The sequence below is a fragment of the Oncorhynchus mykiss genome, chromosome 1, assembly GCF_013265735.2.
Source record: "Oncorhynchus mykiss isolate Arlee chromosome 1, USDA_OmykA_1.1, whole genome shotgun sequence".
Taxonomy (NCBI): Eukaryota; Metazoa; Chordata; class Actinopteri; order Salmoniformes; family Salmonidae; genus Oncorhynchus; species Oncorhynchus mykiss.
Window position 1 is genome coordinate 69,293,918 of NC_048565.1, and position 26,229 is coordinate 69,320,146.

General features: G+C 43.0%; 1 protein-coding gene across 1 annotated transcript in view; it reads right to left on the reverse strand.

Annotated features, from left to right (window-relative positions):
• LOC110528163 (PDZ domain-containing protein 8) overlaps positions 1-26,229 on the reverse strand; it is a 74,645-nt gene that overhangs the window by 5,465 nt on the left and 42,951 nt on the right. Inside the window, exon 4 of the mRNA XM_021609993.2 lies at positions 1,388-1,550. Coding sequence (XP_021465668.2) covers positions 1,388-1,550 — 163 coding nt within the window. The remainder of the gene's footprint in view (positions 1-1,387; positions 1,551-26,229) is intronic.

The following is a 26,229-nucleotide window of genomic DNA, read 5'->3' on the forward strand; positions in this document are numbered from 1 at the left end:
AGGTCCGTTAAAAGCGCAGAGAGCATCATGAAGAACAAGGAACACACCAGGCAGGTCCGAGATACTGTTGTGAAGAAGTTTAAAGCCGGATTTGGATACAAAAAGATTTCCCAAGCTTTAAACATCCCAAGGAGCACTGTGCAAGCGATAATATTGAAATGGAAGGAGTATCAGACCACTGCAAATCTACCAAGACCTGGCCGTCCCTCTAAACTTTCAGCTCATACAAGGAGAAGACTGATCAGAGATGCAGCCAAGAGGCCCATGATCACTCTGGATGAACTGCAGAGATCTACAGCTGAGGTGGGAGACTCTGTCCATAGGACAACAATCAGTCGTATATTGCACAAATCTGGCCTTTATGGAAGAGTGGCAAAAGGAAAGACATTTCTTAAAGCTATCCATAAAAAGTGTTGTTTAAAGTTTGCCACAAGCCACCTGGGAGACACACCAAACATGTGGAAGAAGGTGCTCTGGTCAGATGAAACCAAAATTGAACTTTTTAGCAACAATGCAAAACGTTATGTTTGGCGTAAAAGCAACACAGCTGAACACACCATCCCCACTGTCAAACATGGTGGTGGCAGCATCATGGTTTGGGCCTGCTTTTCTTCAGCAGGGACAGGGAAGATGGTTCAAATTGATGGGAAGATGGATGGAGCCAAATACAGGACCATACTGGAAGAAAACCTGATGGAGTCTGCAAAAGACCTGAGACTGGGACGGAGATTTGTCTTCCAACAAGACAATGATCCAAAACATAAAGCAAAATCTACAATGGAATGGTTCAAAAATAAACATATCCAGGTGTTAGAATGGCCAAGTCAAAGTCCAGACCTGAATCCAATCGAGAATCTGTGGAAAGAACTGAAAACTGCTGTTCACAAATGCTCTCCATCCAACCTCACTGAGCTCGAGCTGTTTTGCAAGGAGGAATGTGAAAAAATGTCAGTCTCTCGATGTGCAAAACTGATAGAGACATACCCCAAGCGACTTACAGCTGTAATCGCAGCAAAAGGTGGCGCTACAAAGTATTAACTTAAGGGGGCTGAATAATTTTGCACGCCCAATTTTTCAGTTTTTGATTTGTTAAAAAAGTTTGAAATATCCAATAAATGTCGTTTCACTTCATGATTGTGTCCCACTTGTTGTTGATTCTTCACAAAAAAATGCAGTTTTATATCTTTATGCTTTATGTTTGAAGCCTGAAATGTGGCAAAAGGTCGCAAAGTTCAATGGGGGCCGAACGAATACTTTCGCAAGGCACTGTATATACCAAAACAACATGCATTCCAGTGTTATTGTATGCTACTGATCTTAAGTCACTTCAAACATTCTCCGGGTTGCCAGATCATGCTAGTTAGGTTGCATGGCTTTAGGGTCTTACCTCCAATGGCGATGAGTCGATCGCCCCTCTGCAGGTCTGCCAGGGCAGCAGGAGAGTTGGGAGTGACCGTCTCGATGCTGACATGGACTGCGTCACCCTCACAGGCAGGGACGTGCCTGAACGTCATACCCACATTGCCAAAGGGTCCTTTGATCACCTCCGTCTGAAACACACACACACAGACAGAGAGAAACGAACACACATTAGAACTCTCAACTTAGCATCACTTTAAGCATGCTATCGATTTCAGAACAGTGAAGAAAATGCAGTAAGCCTTATCCTTTAGGCTACTCTGCCTTAAACCATCACAAAACCGTTAAATTGAAGAATGTTAACGGCAGCATACCCTTACAGCATACAAATATACAACAATATTAGACCTAGTTGAAGAAGTTCATTTCTAGACATTAAGTAAACACGCAGCTTCTTGTGAGGGCCTCCATTTATAGCAGAGGACTAAATGGTATATAAAGAGAGAAGACTAATGTTTCAGAACAAGAAGTCTGCCTCCACACTTCGGGTTAGATGACGGTAAAACACTGCATGCTAATTCGGAGATAAAGGAAGGTCTGCAATTATGGGTCAATTTCACCCCTGGAGTTTACCAGATGCCTCAATCACTGTCACAGCACATTGAGCACAAGTCACGTATCCCACCATGCACCTGTTATGATGTCGGGGCAACCTGCTTTGTGTCTCCCTGGGCCAATGCAACATGACAACGTGTTGCTATAGTGCAGTACTTCTAATGTAGAGTCCCCCCGTCTTCTATGCAGATTCTCATAATACCATGTCATCATGGGACGATTCCAACTATCAAAATGGCATACACACCAACACAACTATAGAATTGTGGAGGAAGTTGATGTCTGTCAGATCTTGAATGTGAGGTCAAATGTGATGAGAGATTGATGGTTGTGGGAGGAGAGGAAGACGAGGGGATAGGTAGGAGGGGAAGTGGTCTGGGAGACAGAGGGGACTCAGAGAACCCAGAGAGACGGAGACAAACGACTGTAATTTCCCAGCTGTCATTTGTTCTAATTCTCGAGGAGGGCACTGATCGAGTTAGGGGCGGGGATGAAGAAGCAGATGATCTATACGAGTTGACAAGCAGAGGGTAGTTGATTCATTTGAAGCTGACGGATGATTTCAAACCTTGGATAAGAACCTTCAGGAGAAATTTGGCGATAAAGAGATCAGTCCAGAACCTAAGCTACATGTGGGTCTATCACAATGTGACACGGTAGGCAAGAACAGCTCATAAATGGTCTCTACTTCTATTAAAAATGTTTCAGGTATTTTTACGACAAAAAAATATTTTACTGTTGCACAAACATTTGGAAATCAAACGATTGTGCAATCATACAGTATTGCTGATTATCTTGACTATGTTCACACATGGTTTAAAAAGACTTCCAGTACTATAGAAACACAACAAATAGTGTGTGAACCATAAAAATAGCCTGTAGGCCTCGTCACAATGGTGGCAACTGACAGGAATATGGTGTGGACAGCAGTTGTTCAGTCAGTCCTATTACCTGTCTCTAAAGACCAAGGAACCTGCCTTTTCATTTGAAACTTTCCTAATTCATTTAATGCAGGTCCCTGCCTCAAGGCTCAACCGGATCTGGCCACATTGCACCCCTTTCCTAGAATGCCCTAATTACATTTAAAAGCCAACAGGTGTTAGTGGGGAAACAATGAGGGCTGCAAAGGAAATAAAACACTAAGTTCACCCAACGATGTACAGCAGCTGTAAAGACAACAAAATGTGCACAAGAGCCTTTAAATCGTCAAGCTATTGCCATGTTAGGCTACATTGTGCACAAGTCAATGATGAAGAACACTGTGTATCTTTGAGTAGCCATTTGGTAGTGCCTCGTGAATAGCTGGCCCGCGCAAGCAATATTTGATTCTGAGTTCTGATATTAGCCATTTGGCTGCTGGCATATACTCTCTCACACAAAGCCAATTTTTCATATGTGTCAAAACTCTTCCATCAGAGTTGACAGCATGGTCTTGTCATAATTGAGCAGGAAACAATACATATATTGTATGTAGGAAAGTCAAAATATGGGGCACAATCTTGCCAAAGAAAACACATTTTCCCCCCTTTCTAATGGAAGAGGCCAGTGAGATTCAGAAGAGGGTCTGAAACCACTTACAGACAAATAAATAAAGCAATTCAAGCTCAACAAGTAGCTGGGCAGGAGTGAATATCAAGGGTGCTGCTGCTATTACTGAGGCTAATATCTTCTTTGTGCCAGGAGAGGAAACGCTGTGTGATCTAAACCTGAGGCTTTCATCTGAGGATGTCTGCCTCTGAAAGCATTGCACTCCACTTCAGTCGCTGGTTATGATGCATGTCAATCGCAAATCACACACAAGGCTGCGACTGACAAAAGACAATTCAACATCAGATCGAATGGCCTGCTATACACTGCTATAGTCACTAAGCAAATTCAATTGAGTGAAAACCATCAGCTGGACCCTCATGTGTTTCAGCATCCATCCTGAAGAAATACTGATCTCTGCATTAGCCATTCAGTCAGACACAAACCTAAAAAGCATTAAAACAAAAAGTTTTCATGTTAGTGCACCAGCAGTGAGTGTTTCACGGTATCAATACTTTGTGATAAAGCTCAGCAGGAGGGTTAGGCTTGATGCTCATCTGTATGCCTTAAACAGATCTCCTACACATCCTATTCATCTGATAGGCCTGTCACCTCTTGAAGGCGCTCACTAGAACTACAGAGTAGCTAGTAAGACTAAACAAAAGAAGAAAGAGCGAATACTCTCTGTTATGACTGTTCTACAGCAACACCCTGAGAGAGACATCCTGTGTCAATGTCCCCGTTTTCCCCAAAAGTACAGAGGGGGCTTCATTATCCTAAAACGCTCACAGAGAGGCGTCATTGAGCGGCAATTATGGTTTACTTGCAAGGATGAACGCCGACTAAAGGGCAATTACGGAGGAGACGGTGGGAGCTGCGTAGGATTTAGCTAGGCCAATAACGTCAGGGAGCAGGTAAACCGGCCTCTCGCCAGGGCCGTGGCGTGCAGTGCCCGCTCCACATCAATTTACACCGCTGCTGTACACAGTCCCTAAAGATCAGAAGGTCTGGCCCACAGATGGCCTATCTGTCATTAGCTGAAGAGGCCACACACCTCCCTGAGGAAGAATATTCCTTCATCAGCATAACTGTCCCCTGGAGCTGGGAGTACAAGATGTTACCATTTTGCCTTGAGTGACATGTAAATGCAATGACATAACACTAGAAAGCTGTGCAGTTAGATGACGAAGTTGAGGGGCAGCAGCAATACATGGTAGAATAAATCTATGCTTGTATCTCTAAGCTACAGCACTTCAAGTACTCATTCTGAAAAATGTTCACCATGCACTAAGCTATGCGGTGATCATATATTTTTCTGTAAAGGTAGTAAGTTTGGTGAGTCAACACCATTTATGACTAATACAACTCTACTGCATCCTTTGTTCATTTACTGTTCACAGGGTCCCATGTACACTACAGGAAGCATCACACTAAAAACCACAATGCACCCACAAACACAATTGTATGCTCTGCTAAGCTAACACATTGCCTTTGAACAAAATGTATAAATACGTGACATGGTGCACTGCAATTGTAATGACAGGCCATCTGAAACTACAATTGGTGAGAAACAAATTACCCATGTAGCAGATGCCAAGATTTGAGCAAATATGCCAAGTGACATCAACGTTTGAGGTACATGGATGGTTTACTGCAGAGCGTGTGTGTGTGTGTAGGTGTTGAGGGACAGTCATTGAAGCCATTGTGCTGATAAACACAGTATCCTTGTGTATACACCTGTTGCTCGAGCGATGCCGCTGTCCAATCTGCCTCCTCCTCCACCCCCTGGGTCATCTGCATACGAGAGCAGAGTTTTTTGTGAAGTGCAAATAGTGCCCTCTCCCCTCCCACGTGATATGTGCACAACACTCACACATGGCGGACAAGATAGAGAACCCCTACTGAATTTAGTAATAAGACCACTACTCTCTCCCAGGTGCTCATTAAAAGGAAAAATCCACCCCAAACCGCTAATTCCTATAACTTAGTGTTAAATAACACTAATATGTGACAATAATGTTTTGTGTGAACAAATGTTTCATTTTGTCATTATAATAAGGTGGGTATCAACATGTGAAAATCATTGTGGAAATCTGTTGCAGCTCAAGTCGACTACAAAACCCGCAATGCTCCATGGGCCCGCTGCAAACGTAGCTAAACACAATAATACCAAAGTTAATATCAGCATGTAAAGTAGCTAGTTAGCTGTAAAAATCCCCTAAACAAACCGCACTATCAATTTAGTAGTCCACAATCTCACTATTTTCAACCTGCAGATCGATGCGCCACAGAGTGGAGTCTGATATTCACAATGGCACAATGCAATGTACCCTGGATTGAAGAGGAAGACAAATAGGAGAAATGTGGTGGACCCTCTGTTAAATATATTTTTTGAGGTAGGAATACAGCAAAAATATGATCAATGGATCCTTCAAGAGAAAACATTGAAATCTGACATGTATGATAGATGTTCTTGCCATCTAAAAGTCATATTCCTATTAACTTCCAGTGTAATGAGACTAACACAGTTCTACGTCATACCGGACAGATTTCTGCCTACTTGAACACCAATAGCTCAGATACACATGAACACATGAAATGACCCTGGGAATGGATCGAACATCGCACAGAGATGCACAAAAACAATACAACAATCAAAATGGGTGAATCGTTCATTTGGAGAATGTGATCCCGGTCCCACAGCTCTCCTTCAGTGTTACAGTTTAATGTTCACTGATGCTTCATTCAACTAACATAAGAGAAACCAGCATAACCCCTTGAAATATATTTTCAGCTTGACGTTAGTAATCGTTTCAGCTTGATGTTAGTATCCAAGTATTCATAAAAATAATGTGTGTCAGTAAACAAGTTTCTGATTATTAAGAAATCAGTGGTGGTCAGTGACGTTTAAGATGAGAGGACAATTTTTTTTTATGATAATGGCCTTATTTCTATTACAACATATTGGATGACTGTCATTTATATTACATTCAACCAGCTCAATGAAACATAGATAGATTTAGGCTACTACAAATTCAGTTATGTTTTTCCCTGTTTTGCCATTTGCTTCCGTTTAAGAAACGTTTTACAACCGCCTGAATGAATACACCCCTAATCACATGCAAACACAGTTCACATTGATAGCAGCCACTTACAAACAGCATTATCATTTTGGCTGGCCGTTGTTGTCACCATGTTAGCTAATGTCATAGTCAACATAGCTACTAGTAGTAACGCGTTAGTAAACCTGCTACAATCATGCAGTACAGTATATAGTCAGCAATCAGTTTTGCAGTTAAACCGGCAGGCCCCAGTGGCAATAAACCAATAAAACATTGACTTGGAAGAGTTCCAGTGTTGGATAGCCATAGTCAGCTAGCTAACATAACATCCTGCTCTGTTTGAGCCGGGTGTTTTGAGTAGGCTAAACTAGCTAGCTGCATTCGCTAGCTAAGTGAACAAAATATAATTGTCTCTTGCTTCTCCATAATTTAAGAAACTAATTTGTTCAAACCAGTTCAACTATTGTCTTTCTCTTAGTCAACTACTCACCAAATTTTATACACTTCAGTGCTAACTAGCTGTAGCTTATGCTTGCAGTACTAGATTCATTCTCTGATACTTTGATTGGGTGGACAACATATCAGTTCATGCTGCAAGAGCTCTGATAGGTTTGAGGATATCTTCCGGAAGTCATAATTAAACCTTTGAAAGGGGGTGAGAACCATGAGCCTAATAGGTTTTGTATTGAAGTCAAGGTACTCAGAGGAGGACGGAAACTAGATGTCCTCCGGCAACACTATGGTGCTGCAGTGTGTTTTAATCAATTATTTGATGACATGAATATATTTAGCATAGTTAAATTATAAAAAGGATAACCTTTTTTTATGTTTCACTTTTTATTTTTATGAATTTCACTGAGGATGGTCCTCCCCTTCCTCCTCTGAGGAGCCTCCACTGTAAGAAATTTAATAGACTGCGGATATAAATAATGGTGTTGAACAAAAACAGACCTGAAATTCAACTAATGAAAAACAATGGGTGCCAAAAAAACTCCTTTCTACGGAACATTTCTTTTTAAAGTTATTTTTTTGTGCCCTTGTACCCTCAAATTACATTGTTTTATTATTTTATGTGGGAGATTTATCTCAAACCTGAGCTGAAGCGACATAGTAATCTAGTTAACATTGACTAAGAGAACAGACAGCTCTTGGTTGCTTCTCACTGAGGAGAAAACAAACAGGCAGTGTAGCAACAGTGAATGGCCCAGATGTAAATAGCACAATTTACTGTCTATTTCAACAAACCTCTCATATCTGTGCTGCCTTGGAGAAGAAAATTAAAGGTTAATACGACTATTAAGCAGTTATCACTGCTTTAAATACACAAATCTGTAGCCCCATCCTACGCTTGAGTAAGAATACAGTCAGACATTTTCTTTGATTCATCACGTTATAGTATTTATTCGAATCTCAAAGACTTGGCCAGTACAGAAAAATGTATTCAATAGTTTGTAGATACTATGTGTCTGTGTATTCTTTGTTATTATGTAGCCGAACAAATTCATGTGAAATTCAATGACAGAGCAATGTTAGATAAGCAGCATGATAGATGTTCAATTGCAGCACTCCCTACTTCTTAAATGAAGGTCCATGTGTAGACAGACACCATGTTAGATGCTAGACTATAACACAGCAATATCATGACATTAGGAGGAAAAAGGTGCAAAACTAGAGAGGTTAGACAAAACATGCAAAACAAATGCTTGCAGTGATCTCACTATTCTGACAAAAGGCAAAACATGTTAACGATACCAGCCCCTTCTTTTCCTACTGCCTCCAATTTTCCTTTTAATACTGTTTATAGGCCAAGTAATGCCACAGCCGTAGCTAAACCAGCTTCATCGATGCGCTGCTTGGGTGGTCCAAGGGGTTGCACGTGAGCAGAGCATCTGCCGGATGCTGGTTGGGGCAAACAAATCCTTTTCCCGGTCACTAGGCTGCCCAGTAATCTAATCTAATACCACATGTCAGATCGATTTGTGTATGGTTATAGGGTACAAGTCCCTGCGAGGCAGGCAGGCAGCAATTCGCTGCCATGTCCAATTAGTGGCACCATCGGAGGAGCCTTGGATGGCCACTGGCTATGGGGTCCACATGAGCACTGTTCAAGTTGATTAGCTCCTTTAGAAAAACACTTGGAAATCACAGTTGCAAATTTGAGGGCTCCTAAATGAAAAACCAGTAAATAAAACATGTTGACCCCAACCTTTTGAAAGGTCTCCATTTGGTTTGGCTGGATTGGGCAGTTTTTTTGCTATATAGAATAGAATGTGTGAGAGATTGAGAGAGTGTGATTGTTTTATATGGCTGGTTATGGCTGCCTGTTTAACAGATTATTGTGTATCATATTGGAGGTTTCATAAATAATCTATTTGGGATACGAAGCAATGCAAGCTGGACTTTTAATTGAAGGAGAAAGCAAACACGTAACTGATATAATTATTGTTGACTGTCATGGTTGCCCTTTTCTCTTTTGTGAAAACTCAATAAAACTCTAAATCAGTATTACCCCATCTCCACCAGCCCACTTACAATTTCAACATCAGAATTCATTGAACCAATCAATGTTGTCATATCAGTAAACACTGAAATGAAAGTAGGAAAGCATGAATGGTCCTGATATCAAAGGTTTTAAAAAATTAAAAAGTTTAAATGATGCAACCTATTCAGGATTAATTACCTTTGTTAGGTTCTTATTTTTCAGAGTAAATAACTCACGGACACTAGAGAAGCTTTAACCAAGTTTAATTCTTCCCAAAGGGTCGTCCCAGCTGTATTCAGACAGCCAAACATTTCTCACCATCACGGGTATATATATCCCACTTAAGACACTCCTCTCGTTCTCACATCCATACATCTTAAGGTTCCACAGGAAAAGGGTAGTATACCCTTATTACTCCATTCAGGGGATCTGACCTGACCTCAACCCCTCCTTCGCCTAATTCATAGAGGTCCATCTGCTTCCCCTATAGCAATCCTTTGATCTCCTCCCTTCCACCCAGCACATTCCACAGCCACTCTTTCTACAGATCTCACTTCTTATATTCTATGGTTCTAATCTATCATTTCTTTTTTTATTTCACCTTTATTTAACCAGGTAGGCTAGTTGAGAACAAGTTCTCATTTACAACTGCAACCTGGCCAAGATAAAGCATAGCAGTGTGAACAGACAACAACACAGAGTTACACATGGAGTAAACAATAAACAAGTCAATAACACAGTAGAAAAAAAAAAAAAAGAGTATTTAATATCACAATGTTCAAAGTTTAGCTGATTCCAACACCTTCAAAGAAAAAATAGCTGAGGGTAAGCAACATGAAATGAGAGCATAAAGTGACACAGTTACAGATGAGAAGCACAATCTGAAAATCCACCAAGTGATCCAGAAGGTAATACATTTCAGCATACCACCCTGCATCCCACTGCTGGCTTGTCTAAGCAGGGTCAGTCCTGGTCAGTCCCTTGATGGGAGGAGACCAGATGAGGGCACGCTTTCCTCTGTTCTAAGAAGATCCCAATCTCCTTAGACTGGAGGGAAGTGAAGGGGACATTGCCCTGCGTAGGGTGCCGTCTTTCAGATGAGGCGTTAACGGGTGTCCTGACTCTTTGTGGTCATAAAAAAATCCCTTTTCACTTATCGTAAGAGTAGGGGTGTTAACCCGGGTGTCCAGACCAATTTCCCAACCTGGCCCCTTTCAATCATAGCCACCTAATGATCCCTCTGATTGGCATATACCACTCTCCACCATGACAGCAGATGTGTGGTGAGTGTTCTGGCACAAAATGGTTGCCGTGCATCACCCAAGTGGCTGCTACACATTGGTGGTGGAAGAGTTGAGTTTCTCCCCTTACAATGTTAAGCACTTTGAGCACCTACAGTAGGTGGAAAGAACCTATATAAAGTGCAAACGATTTTATTTCCCTTTTCTAATCTTTGACAAAGCTTGCGGTCAAATTTATGCTTGTGTTTGTCATCAAGAGGTTCTTTGAATTTTCATGTTGCTACTGTGGCTTATGATAGCAGACCGGCTTCAAAAGCAAGGGGACAAAGGAGTTGTTATGGAGACGGAAGCGAACACAAAAAAGGTGCTCGTCCGCTCGTCCACCCCCCCTTCCTAATTTGCACTTGCATATACAGCCTCCCTTGTAGGTTCTTCACCCACACGTAGTCCACTCAGGTCCGTTTATAGCATGTCCATTGTCCTTCACGCCCAAAGAATTATCTCTCATCAGCATCATGCTTGAACAGTTTTCCAAAATGGAAATAAAACCACCACCTCTCATATCAGCAATTTCCTTTCAAACAGCAAAGAGAGAGAGGGATGGCATGACACACTTTTTTTCTTTTCCTTATCACATTGGTATTTAATTCTTTCTTCTTCGTCCTTTGAGCTCCAATGTGCAGCTAGGATCGCCAGGTGCCACTCAGCTCTCTGGAACTTTTCAGGGCTGACTTGCCTGATTAACCCCTTGCATCTCCTCAGCTTGCTTTTGGAACTGATTGGAGCCCGCAGGTAAACAGCAACACAGTGCATTCGTTTGGTCCAGCCACAGTTTCAGTCTGGCTTACCACAGTGTATTAGAACATCTCCTGCCAACTAGCCCACAGCACCTCCTCCAGCACCAGTCTCTCCATTTGCCATTTTATTAGCCTTCTGTTTTGGGGCTGTACTTGTACTACACTTCGTGTGTACTATCAGTTTTGAACAGAGGAAATACGAACTGCAGCAGAATAAATTATAAGAAATTACAATTACCATCAATTTATTTCAAACTGAATAAAGTTAAACAGAAGATAAAAACATTGTCAGATGGAATACAAAACTAAAGTACTCCTTCAGTTCATCTGAGCAGTTTGCCAACCTGTGTGATCTACTGTGTAGCCTAAGATTCATCTGCTTTGAGTCTAAGGGCTTATTTTCGGCTGGTGTTAGGGCGTCACTAGTGTCAAACGATCAAATCAAATCGTATTTGTCACATGCGCTGAATACAACAGGTGTAGACCTTACTGTGAAAAGCCCTTAACTCTATTTATTAAACTGCATTGTTTAAGAAAATATTTACTAATTAAACTAAAGTACAAAATAAAATAAAAGTAACAAAATTACAAAACAATAACGAAGATATAGACAGGGGGTACCGGTGCCGAGTCAATGTGCGGAGGTACAGGTTAGTCGAGGTAATTTGTAAATGTAGGTAGGGGTAAAGTGACTATGCATAGATAATAGACCGGGTGGTCATTTGATTAACTGTTCAGGAGTCTTATGGCTTGGGGGTAGAAGCTGTTAAGGAGCCTTTTGTACCTAGACTTGGTGCTCAAGTACCACTTGCCGTGCGGTAGCAGAGAGAACATACTTTGATAAGGGTGGATGGAGTCTGATAATTTCTTAGGCCTTCCTCTGACACCGCCTAGCATATTGGTCCTGGATGGCAGGAAGATTAGCCCCAGTGATGTAATGGGCTGTATGCACTACCCTCTGTAGCGCCTTACGGTCGGATGCCGAGCAGTTGCCATACCAGGCGGTGATGCAACCGGTCAGGATGCTCTAGATTGTGCAGCTGTAGAACTTTTTGAGGATCTGGGGACCCATGCCAAATCGTTTTAGACTCCTGAGGGGGAAAATGTATTGTTGTGCCCTCTTCACGACTGTTTTGGTATGTTTGGACCATGATAGTTCGTTGGTGATGTGAACACCAAGGAATTTGAAACTCTCAACCTGCTCCACTACAGCCCTGTCAATATTAATGGGGGCCTGTTTAGCCCTCCTTTTCCTGTAGTCCACGAACAGCTCCTTTGTCTTGATCACATTGAGGGAGAGGTTGTTGTACTGGCACCACACTGCCAGGTCTATGACCTCCTCCCTATAGGCTGTCTCATCGTTGTCGGTGATCAGGCATACCACTGTGGTGTCGTCAAACAAACTTAAATGTTAGTGTTAGATTTGTGCTTGGCCACAAAGTTGTGGGTGAACAGGGAGTACAGGAGGGAACTAAGTACGCACCCCTGAGGGGCCCTGGTGTTGAGGATCGGCGTGGTGTATGTGTTGTTACCTTACCACCTGGGGGTGGCCCGTCAGAAAGTCCAGTTGCAGGAGGAGGTGCTTAGTCCCAGGGTCCTTAGCTTAGTAATGACCTTTGTGGGCACTATGGTGTTGAACGCTGAGCTGTAGTCTATGAATAGCATTCTCACATAGGTGTTCCTTTTGTCCAGGTGGGAAAGGGCAGCGCTGAGCGCGATTGAGATTGCTTCATCTGTGGACCTGTTTCAGGCGGTATGAGAATTGGTGCGGGTCTAGGGTTTCTGGGATGATTGTGTTGATGTGAGCAATGACCAGCCTTTCAAAGCACTTCGTGGCTACCGACGTGAGTGCTACGGGGCGGTAGTCATTTAGGCAGGTCACCTTCACATTCTTGGGCACAGGGTCTATGGTGGTCTGCTTGAAACATGTAGGTATTACAGACTCGGTCAGGGAGAGGTTGAATATTTCAGTAGACACTTGCACTGAGAACATGTCCTGGTACTCCGTCTGGCCCTGCGACCTTGTGAATGTTGACCTGTTTAAAAGGTCTTGCTCACATCGGCTACGGAGTGCGCAATCACACAGTTGTCCGGAATAGCTGGTGCTCTCATTCATGCTTCAGTGTTGCTTGCCTCACGTCACTGGGCAGCTCGCGGCTAGGTTTCCGTTTGTAGTCCATAATAGTTTGCAAGCCCTGCCACATCCGACGAACATCAGAGCCGGTGTAGTAGGATTCAATCGTAGTCCTGTATTGACACTTTGCCAGTTTGATAGTTTGTCTGAGTGCATAGCGGGATTTCTTATAAGCTTCCGGATTAGTGCCCCGCTCCTTGAAAGCGGCAGCTCTAGCCTTTAGCTCGGTTCGGACGTTGCCTGTAATCCATGGCTTCTGGTTGGGATATGTACATACAGTCACTATGGGGATGAAGTCATCGTTACACTTATTGATGAAGCCGGTGACTGAGGTGGTATACTCCTCAATGCCATTGGATGAATCCTGGAACATATTCCAGTCTGTGCTAGCAAAACAGTCCTGTAGTGTAGCATCATCTGATTACTTCCTTATTGGAGCAAGTTACTGGTACTTCCTGCTTTAGTTTTGCTTGTAAGCAGGAATCAGGAGGATAGAATTAAGGTCAGATTTGCCAAATGGAAGGGAGAGCTTTGTATGCTTCACTGTGTATGGCGTAAAGCTGGCCGAGAGTCCCCCCCCACTGGTTGCACATGTGACAATGCTGGTAGAAATGAGGTAAAAAGGATTTAAGTTTGCCTGCATTGAAGTACCCGGCCACTAAGAGCACCGCTTCTGGATGAGCATTTTCTTGTTTGCTTATGGACTTATACAGCTCGTTGAGTGCATTCTTAGTGTCCACATTGGTTTGTGGTGTTAAATAGACAGCTACGAATTCTCACAAGGCACCCCCGACCTTCTCCATGTATCTCCGTCTTTTCTTCACACTAATGACAGGGATTTGGGCCTGGTCTCTGGGAAGCAGTATATCCTTCGAGTTGGACTTCCGGTTCGAAGTGAGTAATTGCTGTTCTGATGTCCAGAAGCTATTTTTGGGAGTGATGCACTGATATTACATTTTTGGCCGACACCTATATCCAATATTTTCCTTGACAAAAAAAATGATACCAATAACCAATATTTACAATTTTTGTGGCCTTTTAAGCATTATAGTACAGTTAAATAGTTAACACACACACCTGGATGCACCAGTCTAAGGCACTGCATCTGTGCAAGAGGCGTCACTACAGTCCATGGTTCAAATCCAGGCTGTATCACATCCGGCCGCGATTGGGAGTCCCATAGGGCAGAGCAAAATTGGCCCAGCGTCGTCCGGGTTTGGTCGGGGTAGGCAGTCATTGTAAATAAGAATTAGTTCTTAACTGACTTGCCAAGTTAAATAAAGTTTACACAAACAAACTAAAAAGTTATTTTGGCGGCATTTAGGTATGTTCCCATTACCAGTAAAACAATCAATACCTTTTTCTTTCACTTACTTGCTGTGCTGTTTCGTTGTTCATTTGTTCAGTCGTTTCATTCTCAACCAGGATTTCTATGGAACGCCGTTTGGGTCTCTGCATGTCAAAAAAGACACACGTCAAATAACGCTATTTGACGTGTCAGGACCTGAATATGACTGCACGTCACATAATAATTTAACCCGTTCATTGATTACACTCATATTTCATATGTCACAATTCATCGATACATATGCTATGATGCTGGTAAAGTTGTCTCGCGCACCTACAGCGCTGGTCATTAAATAAAAGCTTGCTAGCTCATGGATGCAAATATTTTTCTTCCGCAAAAACAGCAAAACGACAATGTTTCAGTAGCTATCGTTAGCTAACTAACAATATAGCTAGGTGTCATCTAAAATAACCCTAATTTATAAGACAATTCTTATTTGATTAATGGTGGTCAGACCCATCAATATGAAGCCAGCCACAATAAGGATTAGCCACAATAGTGGACTTTGCAGTTAGCCTTCAATATAAAAGTATGGCATAATTCTACTCTTTGTATTCATTTGCATCACTATCAATGATATACTTTTAGTTTGAAAGCAAACCTCAAAATCCACTATTGTTCCTGATCCTTATTGTGCCTAGCTTCCCAACACATAACCTGGTCCGGTCGAGCCTCACTAGCCAGAAGAAGCTAGCTGGCTGCTTATAACATTAGCTTTGGGCAACAGGGTTAAGTAGCTGGCTAGCTATTAATTTTCATATTCTGAAGTTCAATTTCTATAGGCGAACAACAAGTGGCAACCTAGCTAATACTTACTCAAGTACGTACAAGTGAAACTAAAGCAGGAAGTACCAGTAACTTGCTCAATAAGGAAGTAATCAGATGATGCTACTAAATCTTTGCTAAGAATAATGAAAATGACTGCAGTTTCTACTGGTCCTTGTTTTCAGGCTGGTTGTATTGGTGCTAGCTAGGTACCAAGCTAAAGCTAGCTACCCCAAGAAGTTGCGGTCAAACAAATTATGCTTTATTACCATTGCGGTATTGTAAACAGACCGTCTTGCAGACTTTCTTGAACAGCTTTGACAGTGCTACTGCATCTTTTTTTGACACGCAAAGGCTTTCCATAGTATGTATGTCGGGAAGCTATTATACTTTTTTTTTCTTTTTTTAACTAGGCAAGTCAGTTATGAACAATTTCTTATTTACAATGACTGCCTAGGAAAAGTGGGTTAACAGCCTTGTTCAGGTACAGAATGACAGATTCTTTACTTTGTCAGCTAGGGGATTCGATCTAGAAACCTTTCGGTTACTTGCCCAATGCTCTAAGCACCCAAGCTAATAGCAGTGACGCCATTACTGTGTAACTCCGGTAGGGCAACATCTGAAAAATTGCACAATTGGTAGTGTGTACCGGTGCTGGACCAGTCAGCAAAAGCCAACATCACCCATGACAGAGAACAGTTGATTGTCAAGGGCAATGAATTCCATTATCTTGGCTTTAATGGATTTCGCCTTTGAGTTGTCTCGCTGAAATTTCCTTACTATTTCAAATGACTGCTCGACTTGTTGACTGCTCAAGCTACACAGCAGACATTGTGGGATAGGTTAGGAATGCTATGTTGCAACAGAGAAGGTAGCAGCAACTTTATGTAAAAAATAAGTTACAAACAATGCAAAAAAATAAATACAAAATAGCAGTTGGTTAGGAGCACGTAAAACAGCAGCCATCGTCTCCGGCGCCATTATCCAAAGTGCTAATTTCAGCCAGCACCGACAGGGATATTTAAAACCAACCAAAAGCTGCTTTTAGCGGTACCACTGATGTTTTAGTTTTATTGGATTAAAAACCAAGCATAGCCTCCCCTCCTCTCAATGAAATATTTTTTTTGTCTGCCCAATGCAATTGCAAAGTAGTCAAGACTGTCGATAAAGGGTTTGGCTTCTGTGATCACTTCGAAACAAATCTTAAACACCAAAGCTTCATTAAAATATCAAGTTTGAGAGGAGTAAAACTGAGCTGACATTCCCTTTTCATCTATGCATTGTAGGCAGGCCCACATTTTAGCTATGCAGGTCCCGTTTTGGATGTGCGTCAAACCCTCCATAGTCTGCTCTGTTTTAATATTACAGGTAAAATGATGGTGCCTTGAAGTGTGACAGACTATTTAAAACAAGTTGTTTCGTTTTGATTATAATTTTCTTTTTAGGCCTTATCAATAATTAATTTAATCTTGCTTATTGACAATGTTTGGCATGCCCATGCCAAAATGCAATTTAGATTGGACCTAGCCCCTATATCAGTGTGAATGCCATTGAAGCCACACAATTACTGAAAATTGGATCAAGTTAACCCATTTAGCAAAGATGGGATAGGTCTACCTTTTGTTATTTCATTTCTGTAAGTCATTTAACAAACTATTTTAGACTAACATTGGAATTGAAGTTGATTCCAAGGCAATACATAAAAGACCATAAATACAGAACCTGAAGCAACCACATGTTTTTGCCATGGAGCACGTTCTGATTGGCCAGTGAGGGGCCAAGCCTCAACACAATCACAACTTGTTTATTCATCGAAACCCAGCCCTTTCGCGCCAACGCCAACAAGTGCGCCAACAATTGTGATTTCTGACACCCACGAACCTATAGCGCAACCGCCTACACTTAGATTTACTATTGCGTAAAGTTTGTTAAAAATAGAGCCGTAAACCAAAGCCAATTCCAACAAAAAATATCATTATACCAGAACTAATGAAACATCCTGGGACAATTCTGACATACAGCAGCAAATAACGTAAGGTAATTTGCGCTCTAATGAGCAACGCTGTCCAAGGCATCAGATAAAGGCATTCTGAGCACAATTGACAGGAAGTCAGTAATGCGGTTGGGGCGAGGTTCGTCATGCACACTATCGCCCGTCAATTCCGCCTTCACTGCTGCAAGCCCCCTTCCGATGTGAATTGATTGTAAATATAATGATAACCAGCCGACGAGATCTGGTGCCCGTTTCTTTAATATGTTACCACCTTGCAGACACACAGCTGTAAACAGGATTAGAGTGGGCCATTTAAAAATCTGCCACACCTACAATAGGAGGAAGGGGCTGATAACTGTCACACACTGTGGCAGCCAATTTGTTTGCTATGTAACAGATTGAGGTGACAGCAGTCCCCAAAATGGCTAGATCATCAAGCCCACTGGGTTGAGAAACAAAGTATTTTACCAGCTTTTGAGAGCATTGAATCATGTCAATATGTTTTCCACATGCATTTCCTAACCATTATGTGTCAAAAGGCATTTTGTCCACTGAAAGGTTACCTACACTCAGTGGTCAGTTTTTTGGTACACGAGTCAAATGGCCGTGGCATGCCATATACACTACCAGTCAAAAGTTACTCATTCAAGGTTTATTTTTTATTTTTACTATTTTATACATTGTAGAATAGTGAAGACATCAAAACTATGAAATAACATGGAATCATGTAGGGAAAAAAAGTGTTAAACAAATCAAAATATATTTGATGTTTTACATTCTTCAAAGTAGCCACCCTTTGCTTTGACAGCTTTGCACACTTGGCATTCTCTCAACCAGCTTCTTGAGGTTGTCACCTGGAATGCATTTCAATTAACATGTGTGCCTTCTTAAAAGTTCATTTGTGATAGAAGATGACACTATTTGGTAAAAGTTCATATGGAAAAAACACGTCACATGCACCGAAAACAACAGGTGTAGACCTTACAATGAAATGCTTACTTACGAGCCCCTAACAGTGCAGTTTAAAAAAAATACAGATAAGAATAAGAGATAAAAGTAACAAGTAATTAAAAGAGCAGCAGTAAAAAAACTCCGGTACAGAGTCAATGTGCGGGGGCACCGGTTAGTTGAGGAAGTATGTAGGTAGAGTTATTTAAGTGACTATGCATAGATGACAACAGAGAGTGGCAGTGGTGTGGAGAGGGAGGGGGCAATGCAAATACTCTGGGTAGCCAATTGACTAGATGTACAGGAGTCTTAGGGCTTGGGGGTAGAAGCTGTTTTAGAAGCCTTTTCAAACCTAGACTTGGGGCTCCGGTACCACCTGCCGTGCGTTAGCAGAGAAAACAGTCTATGACTAGGGTGGCTGGAGTCTGATAATTTCTTGGGCCTTCCTCTGACTGATATAGAGGCCCTGGATGGCAGGAAGCTTGGCCCCAGTGATGTACCGGGCCGTATGCACTACCCTCTGTAGGACCTTGCGGTCGGAGGCCGAGCAGTGGCCATACCAGGCAGTGATGCAATCAGGCAGTGATACAATCAGTCAGGATGCTCTCGATGGTGCAGCTGTAGAACCTTTTGAGGATCTGTGGAAACATGCCAAATCTTTTCAGTCTCCGGAGGGGGAATAGGTTATGTTGTGCCCGCTTCACTACTGTCTTTGTGCGCTTGGACCATGTTAGTTTGTTGGTGATGTGGACACCTAGGAACTTAAAGCTCTCAACCTGCTCTACTGCAGCCCCATCGATGAGAATAGGGGTGTACTCGGTCCTCTTCTTCCTGTAGTCCACAATCATCTTCTTTGTCTTGATCACATTGAGGGAGAGGTTGTTGTCCTGGCACCACCCGGCCAGGTCTCTGACCTCCCCCTATCTCGATGTTGTCGGTGATCAGGCCTACCACTGTGGTGATGGTATGTAATGACGGTGTTGGAGTCATGCCTGGCCATGCAGTCATGAGTGAACAGGGAGTACAGGAGGGGGCTGATCACGCACCCCTGAGGGGACCCTGTGTTGAGGATCAGTGTGGCGGATGTTTTGTTACCTACCCTTACCACCTGGGGGCAGCCCGTCAGGAAGTCCAGGATCCAGTTGCAGAGGAAGGTGTTTAGTCCCAGGGTCCTTCGCTTATTGATGAGCTTAGAGGGCATTATGGTGTTGAATGCTAAGCTGTGGTCAATGAATAGCATTCTCACATAGGTGTTCCTTTTGTCCAGGTGGGAAAGGGCAGTGTGGAGTGCAATAAAGATTATATCAACTGTTGGGGCGGTATGCAAATTGGAGCGGGTCTAGGGTTTCAGCTCTCAGCTGTGCTTCCCTTTGTAGTTTGTAATGGTTTGCAAGCCCTGCCACATCCGACGAGCATCATAGTATGACTCGTAGTATTACTCAGTCTTAGTCCTGTATTGACGCTTTGCCTGTTTTATGGTTCATCGGAGGGCATAGCGGGATTTCTTATAAGCTTCCGGGTTAGAGTCCCACTCCTTGAAAGCGGCAGCTCTAGCCTTTAGCTCAGTGCGGATGCTGCCTGTAATCCATGGCTTCTGGTTGGGGTATGTACGGTCACTGCGGGGACGACGTCATCGATGCACTTACTGAAGAAGTTGCAAAAACCATCAAGCGCTATGATGAAACTGGCTCTCATGAGAACCGCCACATGAAAGGAACACCCAGAGTTACCTCTGCTGCAGAGGATTAGTTCAGAGTTACCAGCCTCAGAAATTGCAGCCCAAATAAATGCTTCAGAGTTCAAGTAACAGACACATCTCAACATCAACTGTTCAGAGGAGACTGCGTGAATCAGGCCTTCATGATCGAATTGCTGCAAATAAACCACTAATAAAAGGACACCAACAAGAAGAGACTTGCTAGGGCCAAGAGACACAAGCAATGGACATTAGACTGGTGGAAATTTGTCCTTTGGTCTGGAGTCCAAATCGGAGATTTTTAGTTCCAACCGCCGTGTCTTTAAGAGGGGTGAACGGAGGATCTACACGTGTATTTCCCACCGTAAAACATGGAGGTGCCACTGTGTGGGGGTGCTTCGCTGGTGACAATGTCAGTGATTTATTTAGAATTCAAGTCACACAACCAGTATGGCAACCACAGCATTCTGCAGCGATACGCCATCCCATCTGGTTTGGGCTTAGTGGGATTATTATTTGTTTTTCCACAGGACAATGACCCAACACACCTCCAGGCTGTGTATGGGCTATTTTACCAAGATAGAGTGATGGAGTGCTGCATCAGATGACCTGGCCTCCACAATCCCACAAACTCAACCGAATTGAGATGGTTTGGGATGAGTCGGACCGCAGAAGGAAAAGCAGCCAACAAGGAAGAAGGAAAGGAAAAGCAGCCAACAAGTACTCAGCATATGTGGGAATTCCTTCAAGACTGTTGGAAAAGCATTCCAGGTGAAGCTGATTGAGAGAATGCCAAGAGTGTGCAAAGCTGTCATCAAGGCAAAGGGTGGCTATTTGAAGAATCTCAAATATAAAATATATTTTGATTTGTTTGACAGTTTTTTTGGTTACTACATGATTCCATGTGCCACTTCATAGTTGATGTCATCTTCACTATTATTCTACAATGTAGATAATAGTACAAATAAACAAAACCCTTGAATGGGTAGGTGTTATAAAACTTTTGACCGGTAGTGTGCAGACGGGCATCAAAGCATTCAGTTAAGGTTTGATTGAATGTTAGAATGGGCAAAACGAGTGACCTAAGCTACTTTGAGCGTGGTATGATCGTTGTGAAAGGTGCACTGGTCCCAGTACCTCAGAAACGTCTGGCCTCCTTGGCTTTTCACAAATTACAGTGTCTAGGGTTACCATGAATAGTGCGACAAACTAAAAAAGTCCAGTCAGCGGCAGTCCTGTGGGCGAAAACAGCTTGTTGATGAGAGGTCGAAAGAGAATGGAAAGAATTGTGCAAGCTAACAGGCAGGCCATAAACAGGCAAATAACGGCACAGGACAACAGTGGTGTGCAGAACGGCATTTCTGAACCCACAACTCGTGGGTCCATGTCATGGATGGGTTATTGCAGCAGACGACCACACCGGGTTCTACTCCTATCAGCTAACAAGAACAAGCAGCTCCAGTGGGCACACGATCACCAACACTGGACAATTGAGGAGTGGAAAAACATTGGCTGGTCCAACGAATCCCAGTTCCTGTTGCGTCATGCTGATGGCAGTCAGGATTTGGCGTAACCACATGATGGCGGTGGTGGTGTGGCGAATGTTTTCCATGCACACCTTAGGTCCCTTGATACCAACTGAGCAACGTTTCCATGACCTGAAGAATTAAGAAGGTTCTGGAGGCTAAAGGGGGCCCGACCCGGTACTAGATGGGTGCACCTAATAAACTGGCCACAGTGTATATTATCACTTAAAGGATACATCAGGGAATTGAATGGCTAAACCTACAAAGATTAAAGAATTTAAAATACCTGATAAATCATGTACTTTTTCTACATCCTCGCCATGTAGATCAAACATTTCCCTCGAGAAAGGAGCTTTATAGCTCTGTCACACAATAAGGGAGCCAGTCAGTGCACTGTGTATACCACGCCGGTATGGTGGAGTTTAGGGTTGTCTGGAGCCCATCAGCCCATGGGCCTGAATGAGCCTCATCTTCGCAGGGCAGAATGAGCAGGGGCAGGTGAGGTGGAAGAGAGAGCGTGCGCATGCGAGAAAGAGGAGTCTATTGACAGCCTTTCATCAGCCGTCAGGGAGAGCCAGGCGCAGTGTGGATTAAAGACACACAAACTGAAATGGAACATCAAACAGAGGCAAGTGAAGAGCTGCGTCAGAGCACCTCTGATCACCCCAATGGGCACAGGAAGTGCCCCCTCGCTATCTCTACATACCAGTGCTGGTGAGATGCTGAAGGCCAGACTGCAGAGATGAACTGGGGGAGTTGTTCCAGGTGAATTAGCAAAATGAGAGGATCCTTTGACAAAACATGTACAAAAATGGCAGGTCTTACAGTGAAAAATGAGGGAATCTCGCTTTAATAATTAGTGAAAAGACAGTGGGAGGGACCGAAAAAACAGAAAGACAGAAAGAAAAAGATCAAGTATATAAAAAGAAGCAAGCTCTCTGGGTCACAACGTTGAGGGATGCCCAGTGAGCACCTGTAGTCTAGTCCTACTTTTGACACATCAATCTATGGGGAGCTCCTCTGAACAGACGGTGTGCACCGCTCTACTCCTGACTGTGTACAGACAGACTCACTAGAGGAGAAGCTCAGTCTGCTGAAAACAGTGAATATACTCAGAGATTGCTCCTAAATCCAGCCACTGAGCCACCATGAACCTCGGGATAGCCACAGGTATTCGCTCTCTGAATGGGTCCGAGTCCTAGACTTCCTGACGGGCCGACCCCAGGTGGTGAAGGTAGGCAACAAAAATCCCATGCTGATCCTCAACATGGAGGCCCTACAGGGGTGCGTACTCAGTTTCTCCTGTACTCCTTGTTCACCCATGACTGCGTGGCTACTAGAGTTGACCCCAATTATTTGGTCGATAGGCTGTTGGTCAAAGCAGTAGAATACACACACACAAATGTCCCCTTTTCAGGACCCTGTCTTTCAAAGATAATTAGTAAAAATTTGACAGGTGAAGCTGATTGAGAGAATGCCAAGAGTGTGCAAAGCTGTCATCAAGGCAAAGGGTGGCTACTTTGAAGAATCTCAAATATAAAATATATTTTGATTTGTTTAACACTTTTTTTGGTTACTACATGATTCCATGTGTTATTTCATAGTTTCGATGTCTTCACTATTATTCTATAATAATATAATAAATAAAACCCCAAACCTTTGACTGACTGACTATGTATGTATGCATGCAAGTATATAGATATATATATTTTTTAATGGCTCGAGGCACCCGTCTTTTTTGCACCCATCTCAGTGTACTAACCCATTGTTAGGCCGTGGGGATGGCAAAGTCCAAGAAGGGGAGTGTGGCTGCGCGTCTCTCTCCAGAATGTGCTCTCTCCCACCAATTTGTACACATTCATTGTTTCATAACGTCATTGTGTTTGATTGTTAGTGTCTATCAATTCCCCATTACATAGATCACCAGTATTACATCTCCCGTTAATTCCTATAATTTCTCATCTACAATATTTGGTAATGTCTGTTAATGCAATCAATACATTATTATTCCAGTCTTAACATTCTCATTGTCAGAGTGGACACATTGTTTGCAGAGAGCACAACCTTGTGAGAAACAAGTTTGTTTATTTCATTCTATTTACGAGTTGTTAACTTAGTCACTGTTTTTTTGGAGCGCTCCTGTCAATGTTGAGTAAGGACGCACACCTGGTTACACATAGAAGTAGGCCTATAGGATCCCTGGCCTGCACACAAATGTAGGCATAAAAATGTGCCCATTTGGGGTTCTGATAGTATTTCTGATTGGCTTGACGCACCGCTCTTCACCTCAAACAGCAAGCAAATGATGCACATTTCCAAATCAATCATCAATAAATTCTTTAAAAAATCCTATAATGTGATTCTGGATTTTTTTTTCTCATTTTGTCTGTCATAGTTGAAGTGTACCTATGATGAAAATTACAGGCCTCTCTCATCTTATTAAGTGGGAGAACTTGCACAATTTGTGGCTGACTAAATACTTTTTGCCCCACTGTATGTACATAGTTATTGAACACTGGTCACTTTAATAATGTTTATTGTTCTGAAATCGTTTCTGTAGTTAGAAACAGATAAGATTAGCATTCCTGCAACATTTTGTGCAAATGTGATTCGATCTTTGAGAAACTAAGCTAATTTATTACTCACTTTATATACACTGCTCAAAAAAATAAAGGGAACACTTAAACAACACAATGTAACAAGTCAATCACACTTCTGTGAAATCAAACTGTCCACTTAGGAAGCAACACTGATTGACAATACATTTAATATGCTCTTGTGCAAATGGAATAGACAACAGGTGGAAATTATAGGCAATTAGCAAGACACCCCCAATAAAGGAGTGGTTCTGCAGGTGGTGACCACAGACCACTTCTCAGTTCCTATGCTTCCTGGCTGATGTTTTGGTCACTTTTGAATGCTGGCGGTGCTTTCCCTCTAGTGGTAGCATGAGACGGAGTCTACAACCCACAGAAGTGGCTCAGGTAGTGCAGCTCATCCAGGATGGCACATCAATACGAGCTGTGGAAAGAAGGTTTGCTGTGTCTGTCAGCGTAGTGTCCAGAGCATGGAGGTGCTACCAGGAGACAGGCCAGTACATCAGGAGACGTGGAGGAGGCCGTAGGAGGGCAACAACCCAGCAGCAGGACCGCTACCTCCGCCTTTGTGCAAGGAGGAGCAGGAGGAGCACTGCCAGAGCCCTGCAAAATGACCTCCAGCAGGCCACAAATGTGCATGTGTCTGCTCAAACGGTCAGCAACAGACTCCATGAGGGTGGTATGAGGGCCCGACATCCACAGGTGGGGGTTGTGCTTACAGCCCAACACCGTGCAGGACGTTTGGCATTTGCCAGAGAACACCAAGATTGGCAAATTCGCCACTGGCGCCCTGTGCTCTTCACAGATGAAAGCAGGTTCACACTGAGCACATGTGACAGACGTGAGAGAGTCTGGAGACGCCGTGGAGAACGTTCTTCTGCCTGCAACATCCTCCAGCATGACAGGTTTGGCGGTGGGTCAGTCATGGTGTGGGGTGGCATTTCTTTGGGGGGCCGCACAGCCCTCCATGTGCTCGCCAGATGTAGCCTGACTGCCATTAGGCACCGAGATGAGATCCTCAGACCCCTTGTGAGACCATATGCTGGTGCGGTTGGCCCTGGGTTCCTCCTAATGCAAGACAATGCTAGACCTCATGTGGCTGGAGTGTGTCAGTAGTTCCTGCAAGAGGAAGGCATTGATGCTATGGACTGGCCCGCCCGTTCCCCAGACCTGAATCCAATTGAGCACATCTGGGACATCATGTCTCGCTCCATCCACCAACGCCACGTTGCACCACAGACTGTCCAGGACTTGGCGGATGCTTTAGTCAGGTCTGGGAGGAGATCCCTCAGGAGACTATCCGCCACCTCATCAGGAGCATGCCCAGGCGTTGTAGGGAGGTCATACAGGAACGTGGAGGCCACACACACCACTGAGCCTCATTTTGACTTGTTTTAAGGACATTACATCAAAGTTGGATCAGCCTGTAGTGTGGTTTTCCACTTTAATTTTGAGTGTGACTCCAAATCCAGACCTCCATGGGTTGATAAATTTGATTTCCATTGATCATTTGTGTGATTTTGTTGTCAGCACATTCAACTATGTAAAGAAAAAAGTATTTAATAAGAATATTTCATTCATTCAGATCTAGGATGTGTTATTTTAGTGTTCTCTTTATTTTTTTGAGCAGTGTATGTACACACATACTGTATTCTCGACATAGCTCATCCTATTTAACTACTGTTGTACATAACTTGTACTACTTCAGTATTGTCCATACTGTTCTATACACAACACATATTTATATTCTGGACTCTGACATTGCTTATTCTAATATTAATTTCTTCTTTTGCGGGGGGGGGGGGGGGGGATTATTTGTGTATTAGTATTGTACTGTTAGACACTTACTGTTGACTAACCCCATTCCGTACAAATTTGCACAACCGCAGCATTCAAACAATGCTGTACGTTAAATTGTGACATGTCATGACGTACAGCATGCAACTCATTCTGTGTCGTACAGCCTTTCTCCACCAGGTGTAGCGCTTCTCTTGCACATTAAAAACAAGGGACAGGGTAAGGGGGGATACCTTGTCAATTGTACAACTGAATGCATCACTGCAAGACATCATGACTCAATAGCCGCTGTTTACTTCTGAAGATAAATTTAGTACCGCCCTAAAAAACAGATTCAAATTC